This window comes from Ovis aries, chromosome 1 (assembly GCF_016772045.2).
Source record: "Ovis aries strain OAR_USU_Benz2616 breed Rambouillet chromosome 1, ARS-UI_Ramb_v3.0, whole genome shotgun sequence".
NCBI lineage: Eukaryota > Metazoa > Chordata > Mammalia > Artiodactyla > Bovidae > Ovis > Ovis aries.
In genome coordinates, this window is record NC_056054.1 from 208,124,068 (window position 1) to 208,141,441 (window position 17,374).

The window sequence follows — 17,374 nt, forward strand, 5'->3', positions numbered from 1 at the left end:
GGATCCAGCCCAGGAAGAAGACTCTGAAGAGAGCAGTGGCCTGACACCCCACAACTGTCTCATTCCCAGCTTACCACACCCCTCACAGTTCTTGAAGCAAGACTACAACAGGGCGAACACTAGGTGTTAGAGCTGCCAGACAGAACACAGGACATCCAGTCAAATTTGAGTATCATATAAACAACAAATACTTTTTTAATATAAGGATGTCCCATGTAATAGTTGAGACATATTTATACTAAAAAGTTATTCATCATCTGAAATTCAAACATAGTAGGGCATCCTGGTTTTCTGGCTTTGCTTCATTTTGTTGGCTAAATCTGGCGATCCTGCAGAGGTTCCAAATACAGACTCGCATTCTTCTGCGGGAAGCCTCTTGACTCTGGGAGGTCCCCCTCCTATGATGGTGAACAGTGGCTCTCAGCACCAGCTCTGATACAGCTGCAAAGGCCAAGCTGTTCAGCCTCTCTGAGCTTCAGTGTCTTGATGTATACAATGGCTTTGAGAGTCTATCCCTACAAGACCACTGTGGGAACCAAATGAGACACCCAGTGGAGTGCCTGGCACATAGCAGGTGCTCAATAAAACACAGATATCATTTTACCGTCTTAAAAAGACTCACCTTCCTTCCTTTTTAATGTGACAGACGTAGTGGCCACTCATTGTAGACGTTCCCATGTGACTGATGAACGCAAATAATTCATACACTACGGAAGAGGAAACAACTCAGTTACTAGGCAGCATTTCTAGAAATAAATAGCACTTCTGTTCAGAATTTAGTGCCAAGGAGAATGGAATCCAGCAACTGTTCAGACTTAAAAACAAAATGTATTTAGTTGCTAGGCTGAGAACACATACACACACCCGCAACGTGACAGTAACTTCAACCTGCAAATCGCAACGAAACAGGATATAGGAGAGCTGACAGTAAGCGCCTATCTGAAAAGGGATTAAAAATCCCACAGCCCAGTCTGGTGGCAAGCACATGGGCCTAAAAGGGTGGTCCTGGCTCCATCACCTCCAAGCAGCATGAGGGTGGAGAAGTTGTTTCGCCTCTCAGAACTCCTTTCTTCACAGAAATGCAAAATCCACCCACTTTACAAGGCTCTATGAGGCTTAAATGAGCAATTCAGACTAAAATACCACAGAAATGTCAGGATTCAGAGGAAGAAAGCAGATAGCTGTTATCATTTATAGACAGGGATAATGCTCAGAATATACATCCTGTGATTTCTGACTTGCTCATGATGATAAACCAAATGGGACCAAAATTCAGGCTTCATGCTTTCTGAACAAGGAGATATGTAGTCTCTTGGAGCCTGAGATGGACACTTATTCTCTAACAAATACCTCCTGCCATCTAGCACAGATGCTGTGCCAAATCCACAGTGAACAAATTTCAGCTCATGCTCCCCTGGCCAATCCGAGGCCTACACAACACCTTCACAACACAAAGTGGGTGTACAGACTGGTACTCATCCGTCTCCGCAAACTGCTACAGACTACGATGGGATAGGTACAGAAGCTGAGCGAGTGTTTATTATAGTTTGAGAGTAATATTCATGTCTGTTGAATCTGATAAGGGAAAAAACGGGCTTGCCTATTCATTCTTTTGGTACTCAATTTTTGTTGCACTTTACAAGGGTGTTGGTTCTGGACAGACCCTTTCCTTGCTGCTCCCTCTCTCACCCCTTCTCTCCCTTGCCATTTACCAGGACTAATCCATGCATTCAGCTATGAATCCTCAGTCAGTACACTACATATTGCAGACCTCCTCTCCACAAACATTTTCCCCCAGGAAATGGCTTTCTTTTGGTTGTCCAGATGCCTGACTTCTCTTCTTCTGGACTTTTAAACACTAATGACCTGGGGCTCCGACCTCAGACCTTTCTTCCTTCTATCTTCACACCTACCCTCCACGTTCTCTCCCTCCCTCCCTTTTCAACTCTGTTCCCACCACCACCCTCCCTCTCCAAGTGTCTCATGGCATTAACTGGAATTATGTTCATTTCATTTCTGGAATGTTCACCATTCATGTATAGAACTACAGTTGAATTTTGTATATTGGCCTGTTTCCTGCAATCTTGCTGAAGCCATTTATTAGTTCTAATAATTTTTAAAGTAAATCCCTTAGAATTTTCTATATACATGGGTGATAAGTCGCTTCAGTCATTTCTGACTCTGCAACCCTGTGGACTATAGCCAATCAGGCTCCCCTGTCCATGGGATTCTGGAGTGGGTTGCCATGACCTCCTCCAGGGGATCTTCCAGACCCAGGGATCGAAACTGAGCCTCTTAGGTCTCCTGCATTGGAAGGCAGGTTCTTTACCACTAGCACCACCTGGGAAGCCCTTCTATATACAAGACCAAGTCATTTGCAAACAGAAATAGTTTTACTTCTTTCTTGCCTATTTCTTTTTCTTGCTTAACTGCCATGGCTAGAACCTCTTGCTGCTGCTGCTGCTAAGTCACTTCAGTCGTGTCCAACTCTGTACGACCCCAGAGACGGCAGCCCACCAGGCTCCCCCATCCCTGGGATTCTCCAGGCAAGAACACTGGAGTGGGTTGCCATTTCCTTCTCCAATGCATGAAAGTGAGAAGTGAAAGTGAAGTCGCTCAGTCATGCCCAACTTCGCAGTCCCATGGACTGCAGCCTACCAGGCTCCTCCATCCATGGGATTTTCCAGGCAAGAGTACTGGAGTGGGTTGCCATTGCCTTCTCTGAGAACCTCTTGCACGATGTTAAACAGAAATGGCAAGAGTAAACAGAAATGGCAAGAGGGGACATCCTTATCTTGTTCCTGCTCTCAAGGGAAAAGCATTTAGTCTTTTACCATGAAGCATGACGTGGGCTGTGGGGTTTAGGTGAAAGTGAAAGTTGCTCAGTCATGTCTGACTCTTTGAGACCCCATGGACTATACAGTCCATGGAATTCTCCAGGGCAGAATAGTGAAGTGAGTAGCCTTTCCCTTCTCCAGGGGATCTTCCCAAGTCAGGGATCAAACCCAGGTCTCCCTCATTGCAGGCGGATTCTTTACCAGCTGAGCCACCAGGGATGTGGGTAGATGCCCTTTATCAGGTTAAGAAAGTTCCCTTTCATTGCCAGTTTATCGAGCATTCTATCCTCCCACCATTTCCTTCAAAATATATACAGAATCGACTACTACTTACCACCTCCACTAGTAACCCCCAGTCCAAGTTACCAGCATCTCCTGTCTGAATTAGTACAATAGACCACTCCTACCAGGGCTCCCTGCTTCCTCCCTTACCCCCTAGTGACCATTCTTAGTATGGCTTCAAAGCTCGCTCTTACACCGACCCATGATGGCCCCCGACCTCCTCCCACTCTCCTGCTCACTCCACTCCAGCTCCTCCAGCCCCCTGGCTGCTACTCAAGCATGCCCCAGCTACTCCTCTCACTGACAAGGAGGCCTTCAAGCTCACACCTATGGTTCCCTCAACCTGGAGCTCTTCTTTCAGATGCCACATGATCTGCTCCTCACTTCATAGAGGTCTCAGATCACATGTCATCTCAGAGAGGCCTTCCTTGTAAATAGCGACTCCTCCCCTCCTTCCACCCCACCCTCATCCCAACCTTTCTTTACTGTTGTGCATGGAGCTCAAAATAACACCTTATCACATATGTATGTGTGTATTTGTTCACTATCTCCTTTACCCCAGGCTATGTCCTCCATAGGGACGATAAGTTTGTTTCGTTGGTGGGGTTTTTTTTTTATTATTATTATAAAATTACCAAATATTTATTTCACATGTCTGTTTTGTTCACTGGAATATTCCAGGCACAGAAAACAGTACATACATGCAGTAGGCATGTCTTCCTTCACCCCATGTCCTGATTTGTTTTCATATCTTTTCATATTGTATTTATTTTTATAAACCACCTATAAAAGTATAAATTGGGGTAGAAATTAGTGATATTTAAAAAGGAATGAATCAGAGAGGATTGTCTTTCCCATCATCAACTAAGTTTCTGTTGTTAGCTATCACATTAACTGACAACTCCTCCCCTCCAAAACATAAAAAAACCAAAAGCAAAAAATCACAGGTATGAAACAGAAAACAGACACGAAGAGTTGTGAATGATAATCATTTTGCCTGGCACTTAGTGATGCAGAGACCTTGTCTGCCGTCCCCTAGGGTTCCCTGTCACTAAGAACCCACACCACCTGCTAAACAAGAGTGAGTATGAGCTGAAACTTTTTCATGTTCCTTGACCCTGCTTGGTTTTTAAAGCTCTTTTGGAATAATTTTATATCAAATTCTAAATCTTTAGTTTGAGAGATTTGGGGCTGATCTCCCACTAGGTGGCTATACCCTCTTAGAATCTTCATGAAATAAAGAAAGAACATGATCCTTCACAAGGAACCGATCTTCCCTCACAAGGAACTGACCCCCCTAAACTGTGAGAGTCACTCAGTCCAGTTGTGACCCCATGGACTACAGCCTGCCAGGATTCTCTGTCCATGGAATTCTCCAGGTAAGAATACCGGAGTGGGTAGCTGTTCCCTTCTCCCAGGGATCTTCCCAATCCAGGGATCAAACCCAGGTCTCCCACATTGCAGGTGGATTCTTTACCATCTGGGCCACCAGGGAAGCCCCAAAACAACATCTTAAAATAATTGAACCAAATATTTAATGAGCACTTCCCAATAAACGAGGGTGACTTCAGTGAAATGTTGCTCAGATACCAACAACCCAGCACGTTAACAAAAAAGACAGACATAGAGAAAAGAACAAACCCATACACTCACAGCCAAACATGTCTTTAAGCCCCCACAAGACATTTTCCCCTCTTTAGTTAAAAGCAATTAATTCACATGTATACTCAAAATCATAAAAACAAAGAAAAAAGATTAGCATAAACTTTAGTCCTATAATTAAAATTAACTGTGTTTATCAATAGAAGCAACCACTCCATGCATTATTCAAGGCCTCCTGCTAGGAACAAACAGCAAAAGAGAGAGTCTCAATAAATCTGAAAAAACTTCAACAAGTAAGAAATCTCAATTTATATCTGTTTCCAAAGAGAACATCAAGGTGAATAAACCAGACAGTGAAGCCACTGCTGATTCTTCTCCCCGTTGCCAGAGATCTCCCTCCAAAAAACAGCATCATCACACTCTCAGAAAATATAGAGACCCCTTTTTATGTAGCTAGAAAAAGCATTTTAAAGCAAGGTAAATCACTTTTAAAATGTTGACTTTCAAGACTTCCCTGGTGGTCCAGTGGCTAAGACACCGTGCTCCCAGTGCAGCAGGCCCAGTTCAATTCCTGGTCAGGGAACTAGATTCTGCATGCCTCAGCTAAGACCCAGCCCAGCCAAATAAATACACAAAACATGTTTTGTTGTTGTTGACTTTCAACAGGGACACTTTTACACTGTCTAGAAGAACTGGACAAAACTACCTAAACTACCATGTTCAACCTCTGGCCAGTGGAGTCCCTATAACGAGTCAGAATTAAAGTGCCTGAAACTAGCATCCTTCGTCCCCACTTCCCTCTTCCAACAAACCTGTCCTTTTCTGAATTTAGGAACATGTCCCCAGCCTTTCTAATAAGAAGAATTTTTAATATCTAAATTTTACCACCCCCACCCAAAGTAATAAGGGATTATACTTGATTTTACTCTTTGAAAAAGAAAGCACTGTCAGGAAAATTAAATGCAAACTTGGAAAGCAAAAGAGGTAGGCAGAATGCTCTTTTGTGTTGTTAGGTAGTTAGAATAGGAAAAAGGAATCCAGAATGGCAGTGGCTAAAAGACAAAGAAGGGAAAATCAGGGGAAAATAGAACAAAGGAAGGTCTGAGGGGGATGGAGCGACAACCTCGATAAAACAAACAGCCCTCCTGGCTAACCCAATTCACAAGGGCAGGCCCAGGGGGAGGAGAAAAAACATGCAAAAAGAGTCAAAATTGGGTGGGAGGGGCTTCTCTTCTCTTCAGGTCTTTTGGGTTGGCCAGCCCTCACACCCTGAGGATGTATTTTCCTTTACTTTCTAAATAAAACTGAGCTGTAACGCTGGTCCATCCAAGGAAACTACACAGAGCCGTAACACTGGTCTGTCCATTGCTTCAAATTTTTGTTGCAACAAGACAGAACTGAGGAAATCACACATTCCCCCAACAGGACCATATGGAGAAATGGCCACCCAAGGATCGTCTAGGGTAGGGACCAGCATACTATGATTCCACATAGGCCAAATCCAGCCCACAGCCTGTTTCTGTGCTGCCAGGGAGAAAGGAGAAAAGAGGGGGTTCAAAAATATGAGATGACAAGTGTCTGGCCCATGAGGCCTAAAACATTTACTATCTGGAGAAAAAGTGTGCAGAGCCCTAGTCTAGGGTAATGAACTTACTTCCTCTCACCACTTACTACTGATTAAAGATTCCACACTTGTTACTTGTTAACTTGTACATTTTTGTCTGGCAAAGATATCAAAAAGTTCTCTCTGGTGGAATATATACAAGCATGCCTCAGAGAGATTGTGGGTTTGGTTCCAGGCCACCACAATAAAGCAATTATCTAAATAAAGCAAGTCACATGAATTTTGTTGGTTTCCCAGTGCATATAAATAAAAACTATGTTTTACATTATACTATAGCCTATTCAGTATGCAATAGCATATGTCTAAAAAAGAAATGTGCATATCTTAATTTAAAAATACTTTATGGATTAAAAAATGCTAACCATCATCTGAGCCTTCACTAGTTGTAATCATTTTGCTGGTGAAAGTGAAAGTCATTCAATTGTGTCTGATTCTTTGCGACTCCATGGACCGTAGCCTGCCAGACTCCTCTGTCTATAGAATTCTCCTGGCCAGAATACTAGAGTGCACAGCCCTTCTCTTCTCCAGGGGATATTACCGACACAGGGGCTCTGAAATATTGTGAGAATTACCAAAATGTGACACAGAAATACTAAGTGAGCAAATGCTGTTGGAAAAAATGGCTTCAACAGACTTGCTTGATGTAGGCCACAGCCACAAGCCTTCACTTTGTAAAAACCACAATGTCTGCTGAACACATAAAAGAGAATCACATTAAAATGAGGTCTGCCAGTGCTGATGCGATTCCAGTTCTGTAAGGATTAAGCCATCAGCCACTGCAGACACCCCCTCCAAAGTATACCGGGGACACTGATCTGCTTTTGACAGCAGACTGTAAAGTTTCCTTACCTTTTAAGAAATCTGTTGTAACTTTCTGTATTTGCCTTTCAAATCTTTTATTGTCACTTTGGTTCAATGAATAAGTACTGTTTCACACTAACCTATGATCCTAGAGGACCAAGTGTTTTAAAACCTTTTGATTTCTTTGACAAAGTTCTTTTGACCTCTAGCTAACTTTGAGATGATTCCAAGGGCCCCAGAAACAACCCAAAGTAATTAGGTTCCATTGGTATGTTAATTACATAGGAAGACGTTGTCAAATAAGTGGTGATAAACCTTAGGTTATATCACGTGGGTAAGATGGTGTGATCACTCACCTAGAGCCAGACATCCTGGAATGTGAAGTCAAGTGGGCCTTAGAAAGCATCACTATGAACAAAGCTAGTAGAGGTGATGGAATTCCAGTTGAGCTATTTCAAATCCTGAAAGATGATGCTGTGAAAGTGCTGCACTCAGTATGTCAGCAAATTTGGAAAACTCAGCAGTGGCCACAGGACTGGAAAAGGTCCGTTTTCATTCCAATCCCAAAGAAAGGCAATGCCAAAGAATGCTCAAACTACCACACAATTGCACTCATCTCACACGCTAGTACAGTAATGTTCAAAATTCTCCAAGCCAGGCTTCAGCAGTATGTGAACCATGAACTTCCAGATGTTCAAGATGGCTTTAGAAAAGGCAGAGGAACCAGAGATCAAATAGCCAACATCTGCTGGATCATGGAAAAAGCAAGAGAGTTCCAGAAAAATATCTATTTCTGCTGTATTGACTATGCCAAAGCCTTTGACTGTGTAGATCACAATAAACTGTGGAAAATTCTGAAAGAGATGGGAATACCAGACCACCTGACCTGCCTCTTGAGAAACCTATATGCAGGTCAGGAAGCAAGAGTTCGAACTGGACATGGAACAACAGACTGGTTCCAAATAGGAAAAGGAGTACGTCAAGGCTGTATATTGTCACCCCGCTTATTTAACTTATATGAAGAGTACGTCATGAGAAATGCTGGGCTGGAAGAAGCACAAGCTGGAATCCAGATTTCCAGGAGAAATATCAATAACCTCAGATATGCAGATGACACCACCCTTATGGGAGAAAGTGAAAAGGAACTAAAAAGCCTCTTGATGAAAGTGAAAGAGGAGAGTGAAAAAGTAGGCTTAAAGCTCAACATTCAAAAAACTAAGATCAAGGCATCTGGCCCCATCACTTTATGGGAAGTAGATGGGGAAACAGTGAATACAGCGTCAGACTTTATTTTGGGGGGCTCCAAAATCACTGCAGGTGGTGATTGCAGCCATGAAATTACAAGACACTTACTCCTTGGAAGAAAAGTTATGACCAACCTAGATAGCATATTCAAAAGCAGAGATATTACTTTGCCAACAAAAGTCCATCTAGTCAAGGCTATGGGTTTTCCAGTGGTCATGTATGGATGCGAGAGGTGGACTGTGAAGAAAGCCGAGGGCCGAATAATTGATGCTTTTGAACTGTGGTGTTGGAGAAGAGTTTTGAGAGTCCCTTGGACTGCAAGGAGATCCAACCAGTCCATCCTAAAGGAGACCAGTCCTGGGTGTTCATTGGAAGGACTGATGCTAAAGCTGAAACTCCAGTACTTTGGCCACCTCATGCGAAGAGTTGACTCATTGGAAAAGACCCTGATGATGGGGGGTATTGGGGGCAGGAGGAGAAGGGGATGACGGAGGATGAGATAGCTGGATGGCATCACTGACTCGATGCACATAAGTTTGGGTGAACTCTGGGAGTTGGTGATGGACAGGGAGGCCTGGCGTGCTGTGATTCATGGGGTCACAAAGAGCCAGACACTACTGAGCGACTGAACTGAACTGAAACAACTTGAGGTAACTGATTAGATATATAACTCTATATAGAATAACCATAATAGTACAGCTCTAGACATGGGACAAATAGATTCGTGGGAGTAGATCTGATAGACAAAGCGCCTGAAGAACTACTGACAGAGGTTTATGACATTGTCCAGGAGGCAATGACCAAAATCACCCCCAAGAAGAAGAAATGCAGAAAGCCCTTCTCAGTGATCAATGCAAAGAAATAAGGGAAAACAACAGACAGACATCCTGGAGTGTGAAGACAAGTAGGCCTGAGGGAGCAGTACTATAAACAAAGCTAGTGGAGGTGATGGAATTCCAGATGAGCTATTTCAAACCCTAAAAGATGATGCTGTTAAAATGCTACACTCAATATGTCAGTAAATTTGGAAAATGCAGCAATGGCCACAGGACTAGAAAAGGTCAGATTTCATTCCAATCCCAAAGAAGGGTAATGCCAAAGAACATTCAAACTACTACACAATTGTGCTCATTTGACATGTTAGCAAGGTAATCCTCAAAATCTTTCAAGTTAGGCTTCAACAGTACGTGAACTGAGAACTTCCGGATGTAGAAACTGGACTTAGAAAAGGCAGAGGAACCATAGATCAAAATGCCAACATCTGCTGGACCATAAAAAAAACTAGGGAATTGCAGAAAAACATATACTTCTGCTTCATTGACTACACTAAAGCCTTTGACTGTGTGGAGTTCTTAAAGAGTTAGGATACCAGACCACCTTACCTGCCTCCTGAGAAACCTGTATGCCGGTCAAGAAGCAACCGTTAGAACTGGACATGGAACAACAGACTGATTCCAAACTGCGAAAGGAGTATGTCAAAGCTATATATTGTCACCCTGCTTATTTAACTGATATGCAGAGTACATCATGTGAAATGCCAGGCTGGATGAAGCTGGAATCAAGATTGCAGGGAGAAGTATCAATAACCTCAGATATGCAGATGACACCACCCTTTTGGCAGAAAGCGAAGATGAACTAAAAAGCCTCTTAATAAAAGTGAAAGAGGTGACTGAAAGGTTGGCTTAAAACTCAACATCCAAAAACTAAGATCATGGCATCTGGTTCATCACTTCATGGCAAAAAGATGGGAGGAAGAAATGGAAACAGTGACAGACTGTATTTTCTCAGGCCCCAAAATCACTGTGGACAGTGACTGTATGTGTGCTAAGTCGCTTCAGTTCATCTCTCTGCAACTTTATAGACTGTAGCCAGCCTGGCTCCTCTGTCCATGAGATTCTCCAGGCAAGAATACTGGAGTGGGTTGCCATGTTCTCCTCCAGGGAATCTTCCCAACCTAGGGACTGAACCTGTATCTCCTGGAATTCCTGCATCTCAGGCAGATTATTTACTGCTGAGCCACCAAGGAATCCCTGGAGCCACATTAAAAGACGCTTGCTCCGTGGAAGAAAAGCCGTGACAAACCTAGACGTCACTTTACCAACAAAGGTCTGTATAGTCAAAGCCATGGTTTTCCAGTAGTCATGTACAGATGTGAGAGTTGGACCATAAAGAAGGCTGAGCGCCAAAGAATTGATGCTTTCAAATTGTGGTATTGGACAAGACTCTGGAGAGTCCCTTGAAAAACAAAGAGATCAAACCAGTCCATCTTAAAGGAAATCAATCCTGAGTATTCATTGCAAAAGCTGATGTTGAAGATCCAATACCTTGGCCACCTGATGAAAAGACCCTGATGGTGGGGAAGATTGAAGGCAGGAGGAGAAAGGGGGTAACATAGAATAAGATGGTTGGATGGCATCACCAAATCAATGGGCATGAGTCTGAATAAACTCCAGGAGATAGTGAAGGACAGGGAAGCTTGGTGAGCTGTAGTGCATGGGGTCGCAAAGAGTCGGACACAACTGAGTGACTGAACAACAAGACGTAGGAAGAAGAATAAGGGAAAGAGCTTCCTAGATTGTAAACTAGTATGACAGACAAGCCAGAGAATTTTAGGTTATCCACAGGGCCTAATTGGAAAAAAAAAAAAAAACACCTTGTTGAATGGCCGATCAACGAAATCCCCCTCTGACCTAAGCAGGAGAATTCCTAGTACAGTGGGACAAATTTGTCATGAAATGCCTCCCAACCCTAGATCAAATCTGTGACCAGGAGGGGGCGCTGTAGATGGAGAATGCTGCCTGCCATTCCAGCTCTACAAAGAACAAGCCTTCAGCGGCTCCCACTGACCACAGTGCAGCCTCAGGGAATTCAGGAGGGAGAAAAAACAGTAACCTTTCTGTACTCTGGATACCGACCTTAGATAGACAGTTAAGACTCATTTCTAAGGAATGATTTCAATGCGCTAAGAATCTTGCATCTTCCCCGACATGGAAAAGTACTATGATCATTAACTTGAGATATGTTTTCTTTGTGATTAGCAGTAAGCTTTTGATGTTCAACTACATGTTTTTCTGCTAGCAAAACTATTAATATATACCTTGGCTCCTTCTTTACCTCTTCAGAGAATTCCTCAGATGATACTGTCCTCAGTAGGTTCCCTGAATAAAACTTGCAACTTTTAGATTCTGAGGTTTTTCTTCTGCCAACACCTGTAACTTCCAGGAGTTATGATCCTCATAGATACTAATTATACATCTAACTCAGCCATCAGATTATCTTTAAATATTCTAAAAGCATCTTTTCAGATGCTTTTGAATCAGTAATAACAACTAACTGGTTCCCTAATAAATCAAAGAGAATCTGTCTATAGGTTCAGTTTTCATGTACCTGACAGTCATTTTACTTTTTTGAAAACTATAGTTTAACAACACATAATGACCAAAAGCAATGCTAGATTCAGGAGTGTGATTAATTTACATTTTATAAACCATTTAAGCATGTATATCTACTTAAAAAGCATGAGACTGTGAGGGCAGGACATATTATTTAGTCCGTTTACAGCATGCTCAGAATACAGGGTTTCCTTGGTGGCTCAGACAATAAACAATTTATCTGTCAGTGCAAGAGATCTGAGTCAATCCTGGGTTGGGAAGATTCCCTGGAGAAGAAAATGGCAACCCACTCCAGTATTCTTGCCCGGGAAATCCCAAGGACAGAGAAGCCTGGTGGGCTACAAGTCCATGGGGTCACAAAGAGTCGGACACGGCTGGCAGCACACAGACATCTCCCCAGATTATAGAAACACCAAAAACTGCTTGGAACAAACACCAAGACCCCGGGTGCTCTGCAGCCTGCGGATGAGAAACCAAGACTGAATTTTCCAGCTGAATCTTCCTAACTTGAATAATGTGTTTCATTACCCATCCCTAACAACAGAAGGGAAAATGTCATTCCCAATTTCCCAGCATCTGACTCACAGGCACCCTACATCTGCAATCTCCCTACCTTCAACTGCTTGGTCTCCCTCATTCCTGCTCTGAGAAAAGACCCATGGAGTGTGGTGGGGGGCAAGGAGTGGATTTGGAGCCTTTAGGAAACTATTCAATTCCCAAAAAAGAGAGAACGGAGGATTTCAGTAAATCAATAACAGCTTAAGGTAACTGATAACACGGACAGAATCTTAAAAGGTCTACAAATTGCCTCCCCAACTCCAGCCAACTCAAAATCACCAATCCACCTGGCCTTCTCATTGTCATACTGCCTAAAACAACAAGTAGCAAAGACTTTCCTCCAAGCTCAATAGTTCCTGGCCACTTATACTTCAGTGTAAATTAGTTTACTCCAGAGTGGCTTCCTCTCAACTTCCATAGTACCACTGAAAAGCACAGGAGCTGATGGGGAGTGAGAAAGAGAACTCAGATGTATTCAGTGTGTGCGGCTTTTGAGGAGTCCCCCGGGGCTTAGCCTCCCCGGCCTACAGCTCCCTACAGTTCCCGTTCTGACTGCACTCCTTGGGGAGTTCTGAATGGTGGGAGCCCCACCATTATGTAAATGAAATGTCTCTCTGCTCTCCTTGCTGGAAAATTCTCAGCTGCAGCAGAAGATGTCTGCACCATTAGAGCAATGTGGCTGAAGGAGCCGGAGCAGGTTCTGAGTAATCACAGCCTAATCACATTTTAATTACATTGGCAATCAGTGAGTTCTTTAAAAAAAACAACAACTAAGCACTCATTAAGTGCAACACAGAAACGGGAATGATTTTGCAAATGGTAGGAGCCCAGACAGGTCAGACTGATGACTTGATTTCCCACTTCTTAAGAATTTCAAAAACTCAACAGAAAGTTAAGTATAGCTCTTAAGATAGGTAAGAGATGACCATAAATAGTCTTCTGAAAAATAGGCTCCTGCCTGTGTTCCAATTTAGAAAACCTGAAATAGGATGACTCAAGAGGGGGCAAAGGACAAAATGCAGCCTTCAAAATCAGCCAGACCTGAATTACAAGGTGGTCGTACCACAAGCAAATAGGTATCTTATTAGCTACCACTTTCTCACTGTGAGGAGCCAGGAAAAATCATTAACGGAAATGCCTGGCATTTAGTAGACATTCAGTAAAGCACAGCTACTTTTACACCAAGTGTTGAAAGCATGAACCCTTTTAATCAAATTAGATAACATCAGGCAATGACATTGCTTCCTCATTCAAAAAGATGACAGTAGACATTTTTAATTAACATATTCCCTAAAGGAAGAATTTTATGCAAGTGCTCCTTTAATCCCAGTCACTGGTTTTCCAGTTCAAACACCTTCCATGTCATTATTTTCGGAGTTAACAGGCTGTAGTGACATCCCAGTAGCCACGCTACTCCTTAAAGTAAGAGTAACCTACTCTTAGGTCTTCCCTTGTGACTCAGCAGTAAAGAATTCTCCTGCCAATGCAGGAGACACGAGTTTGATGCCTGGATTGGGAAGACCCCCTGGAGAAGGAAATGGTAACCTACTCCAGTATTCTTGCCTGGGAAATCCCATGGACAGAGGAGCCTGGTGGACTAACGTCCATGAGGTCACAAAGGAGTCAGAACCACAAGGTTCCTCTGTCCATGGGTTTCTCCAGGCAAAGAGAGTGGGTTGCCATGCCCTCCTCCAAGGGATCTTCCCACCCCAGGGATTAAACCTGCATCTCTTGTGTCCCCTTCATTGGCAGGCAGGCTCTTTACCACTAGCACCACCTGAAGACAGACCCTCATATGCTCAGAACCTCTGCAGAGAACTCTGGGACAAGGCACTTTCTGCTGAATTTTAACCTGGAAAGTTTTAATAGTACGAAGCATTGGCAGCCATCCTGTGGCCATGAGGGAGTGCCTGTTTAAGACTGGAACAAACCCTAAGGAAACAGAGGCAGACGATACACCCAGACAAAAGGGTTTGCATTCTGGAGTCAAGGGCATGCCCAAAGTCAATTCTTCCTGGGACCTGCTAGCTTTTATGATACAACACATACCATTTTGTTTAAACAAGTTTGGCTTAGCAATCCTACTACTTATAAAAGAACCCTGAAAACTGTTGTTGGTTTTATTTGATTTGTCTGTTTGGGCTGTCCATTTTGCTCCTAAATAGAAATTACCTAAACCTTTAAATTTTCCTCATTACCCCCAAATGTTCAAGCCAATTCACCAACCAAAATAAAGTTAAAAAGCAATGTCTTGAGAATGTAAACAACTCACCTATAAAGAATACATATTTTTCAGAGTGGAACCTATGAATTCAATATAATTCTAATCAAATCCCTGCAGAAAGGCCAACTGCAAGATCAGGAACTTTTCAAAATCCAGGAGAAACAGTTTAGAAAATATATCAACAGAAAATTGGAATAAAGATTTACTAAGCATGGCCTTTCCCATCAAAGCAAGACCCAGTCTCCCCTACAGCCAGCCAGTCCCTCCTTTATCAGGAAGCTTGCACAAGCCTCTTATCCTCATCCATCAGAGGGCAGACAGAGACAAAACCACAATCACCGAAAACTAACCAAACTGATCACAGCTTTGTGCATCTTAATGAAACTATGAGCCATGCGATGGAGGAAACCACCCAAGACAGACGGGTCATGGTGGAGAGTTCTGACAAAATGTGGTCCACTGGTGAAGGGAATGGCAAACCACTTCATCATTCTTGGCTTGAGTGTCCCATGAACAGTATGAAAAGGCAAAAAAATATGACACTGAAAAATGAACCCCCTAGGTCAGTAGATGTCCAATGTGCTGCTGGAGAAGAGCAGAGAAATAGCTCCAGAAGAAATGAAGAGGATGGGCCAAAGCTGAAACAATGCCCAGCTGTGAATGTGTCTCATGGTGAAAGTAAAATCTGATGCTGTAAAGAACAATATTGCATAGGAACCTGGAATGTTAGATCAATCAATCAAGGTAAACTGGAAGTGGTCAAACAGAAGATGGTAAGAGTGAACATCAACATTTTAGGAATCAGTGAACTAAAATGAATGGAAATGGGCAAATTTAATTCAGATGACCATTATATCTATTGCTGTGGGCAAGAATCCCTTAGAAGAAATGCAGTAGCCCTGATAGTCAACAGAAGAGTCTGAAATGTGGTACTTGCATGCAACCTCAAAAATGACAAAATGATCTCTGTTCATTTCCAAGGCAAACCATTCAATATCACAGTAATCCAAGTCTATGCCACAACAACTAATGCCAAAGAAGCTGAAAGTGAATAGTTCTATGATGACCTACAAGACCTTCTAGAACTAACATCAAAAAAAGTCCTTTTCATCATAGGGGATTGGAATGAAAAGTAGGAAGAGATACCTGGAGTAACAGGCAAGTTTGGCCTTAGAGTACAAAATGAAGCAGGGCAAAGGCTAACCGAGTTTTGCCAAGAGAACACAAGGGTCATAAGCAAACACCCTGTGCCAACAACACGAGACAACTCTACACATGGACATCATCAGATGGTCAATATCAAAATCAGATTGATTATATTCTTTGCAGGAAGATGGAGAAGCTCTATATAGTCAGCGAAAACAAGACCAGGAGCTGACTATGGCTCAGATCATGAACTCCTTATTGCAAAACTCAGACTTAAATTGAAGAAAGTAGGGAAAACAATAGGCCATTCAGGTATGACCTAAATCAAATCCTTTACGATTACACAGTGGAAGTGACAAATAGATTCAAGGGATTAGATCTGATAAGAGTGCCTAAAGAACTATGGATGGAGGTTCGTAACATTGGTATAGGAGGCAGTGATTAAAACCATCCCCAAGAAAAAGAAATGCAGAAAGGCAAAATGGTTGTCTGAGGAGGCCTTACAAAAAGCTGAGAAAAGAAGAGACGCAAAAGGCAAAGGAAAAAAAGGAAAGATATACCCATCTGAATGCAGAGTTTCAAAGAATAGCAAGGAGAGATTAAAAAAAAAAAAGCCTTCCTCAGTGAACAATGCAAAGAAACAGAGGAAAACAAAATGGAAAAGATTACAGATCTTTTCAAGATAACTGGAGATACCAAGGGAGCATTTCATGCAAAGATGGGCACAATAAAGGGTAGATACAGTATGGACCTAACAGAAGCAGAAGATATTACGAAGAGATGGCAAGGATACACAGAAGAACTATACAAAAAAGGTCTTAATGACCTGAATGACCATGATTGTGTGATCACTCCTTTAGAGCCAGACATCCTGGAGTGTGAAGTCAAGTGAGCCTTAGGGAGCATTACTACAAAGCTAGTGGAGGTGATGGAATTCTAGTTGAGCTATTTCAAGTACTTAAAGATGATGCTGTGAAAATGCTGCACTCAATATGCCAGCAAATTTGGAAGACTCATCAGTGGCCACAGGACCGGAAAAGTTCAGTTCTCATTCCAATCCCAAAGAAGGGTAATGCCAAAGAATGCTCAAACTACCACACAACTGCACTCATTTCACATGCTAGCAAGGTAATGCTCAAAATCCTTCAATTTAAGCTCAATAGGATGTGAACCGAGAACTTCCATATATAGAAGCAGGATTTAGAAAAGTCAGAGGTACCAGAGATCAAATTGCCAACGTAAAATTGGACCATAAAAAAAAAGCAAGCGAATTTCTGAAAAACATCTATTTCTGCTTCATGGACTACACTAAAGCCTTTGACTGTGTGGATCACAACAAACTGTGGAAAATTCTCAAAGAGATAAGAAAACCAGACCACCTTACCTGCCTCCTGAGAAACCTGTATGGAGGTCAAGAAGCAACAGTTAGAACCAGACATGGAACAATGAACTGGTTCAGAATTGGGAAAGGAGTACATCAAGGTTGTACATTGTCACCCTGCTTATTTAACTTATATGCAGAGTACATTATGCAAAATGCTGGGCTGGATAAGTCTCAAGCTGGAATCAAGCTTGCTGGGAGAAATCTTGATTTCTTCATATCACCTCAGATATGCAGATGACATCACCCTTATGGCAGAAAGCGAAGATGAACTAAAGAGCT

At 42.5% G+C, this 17,374-nt stretch overlaps 1 protein-coding gene across 1 annotated transcript in view; it reads right to left on the minus strand.

The window, feature by feature from the left end:
* USP13 (ubiquitin specific peptidase 13) overlaps window positions 1–17,374 on the minus strand; it is a 135,435-nt gene that overhangs the window by 5,751 nt on the left and 112,310 nt on the right. Inside the window, exon 20 of the mRNA XM_027958132.2 lies at window positions 623–707. Within this exon, the coding sequence (XP_027813933.1) occupies window positions 623–707 (85 nt within the window). The remainder of the gene's footprint in view (window positions 1–622; window positions 708–17,374) is intronic.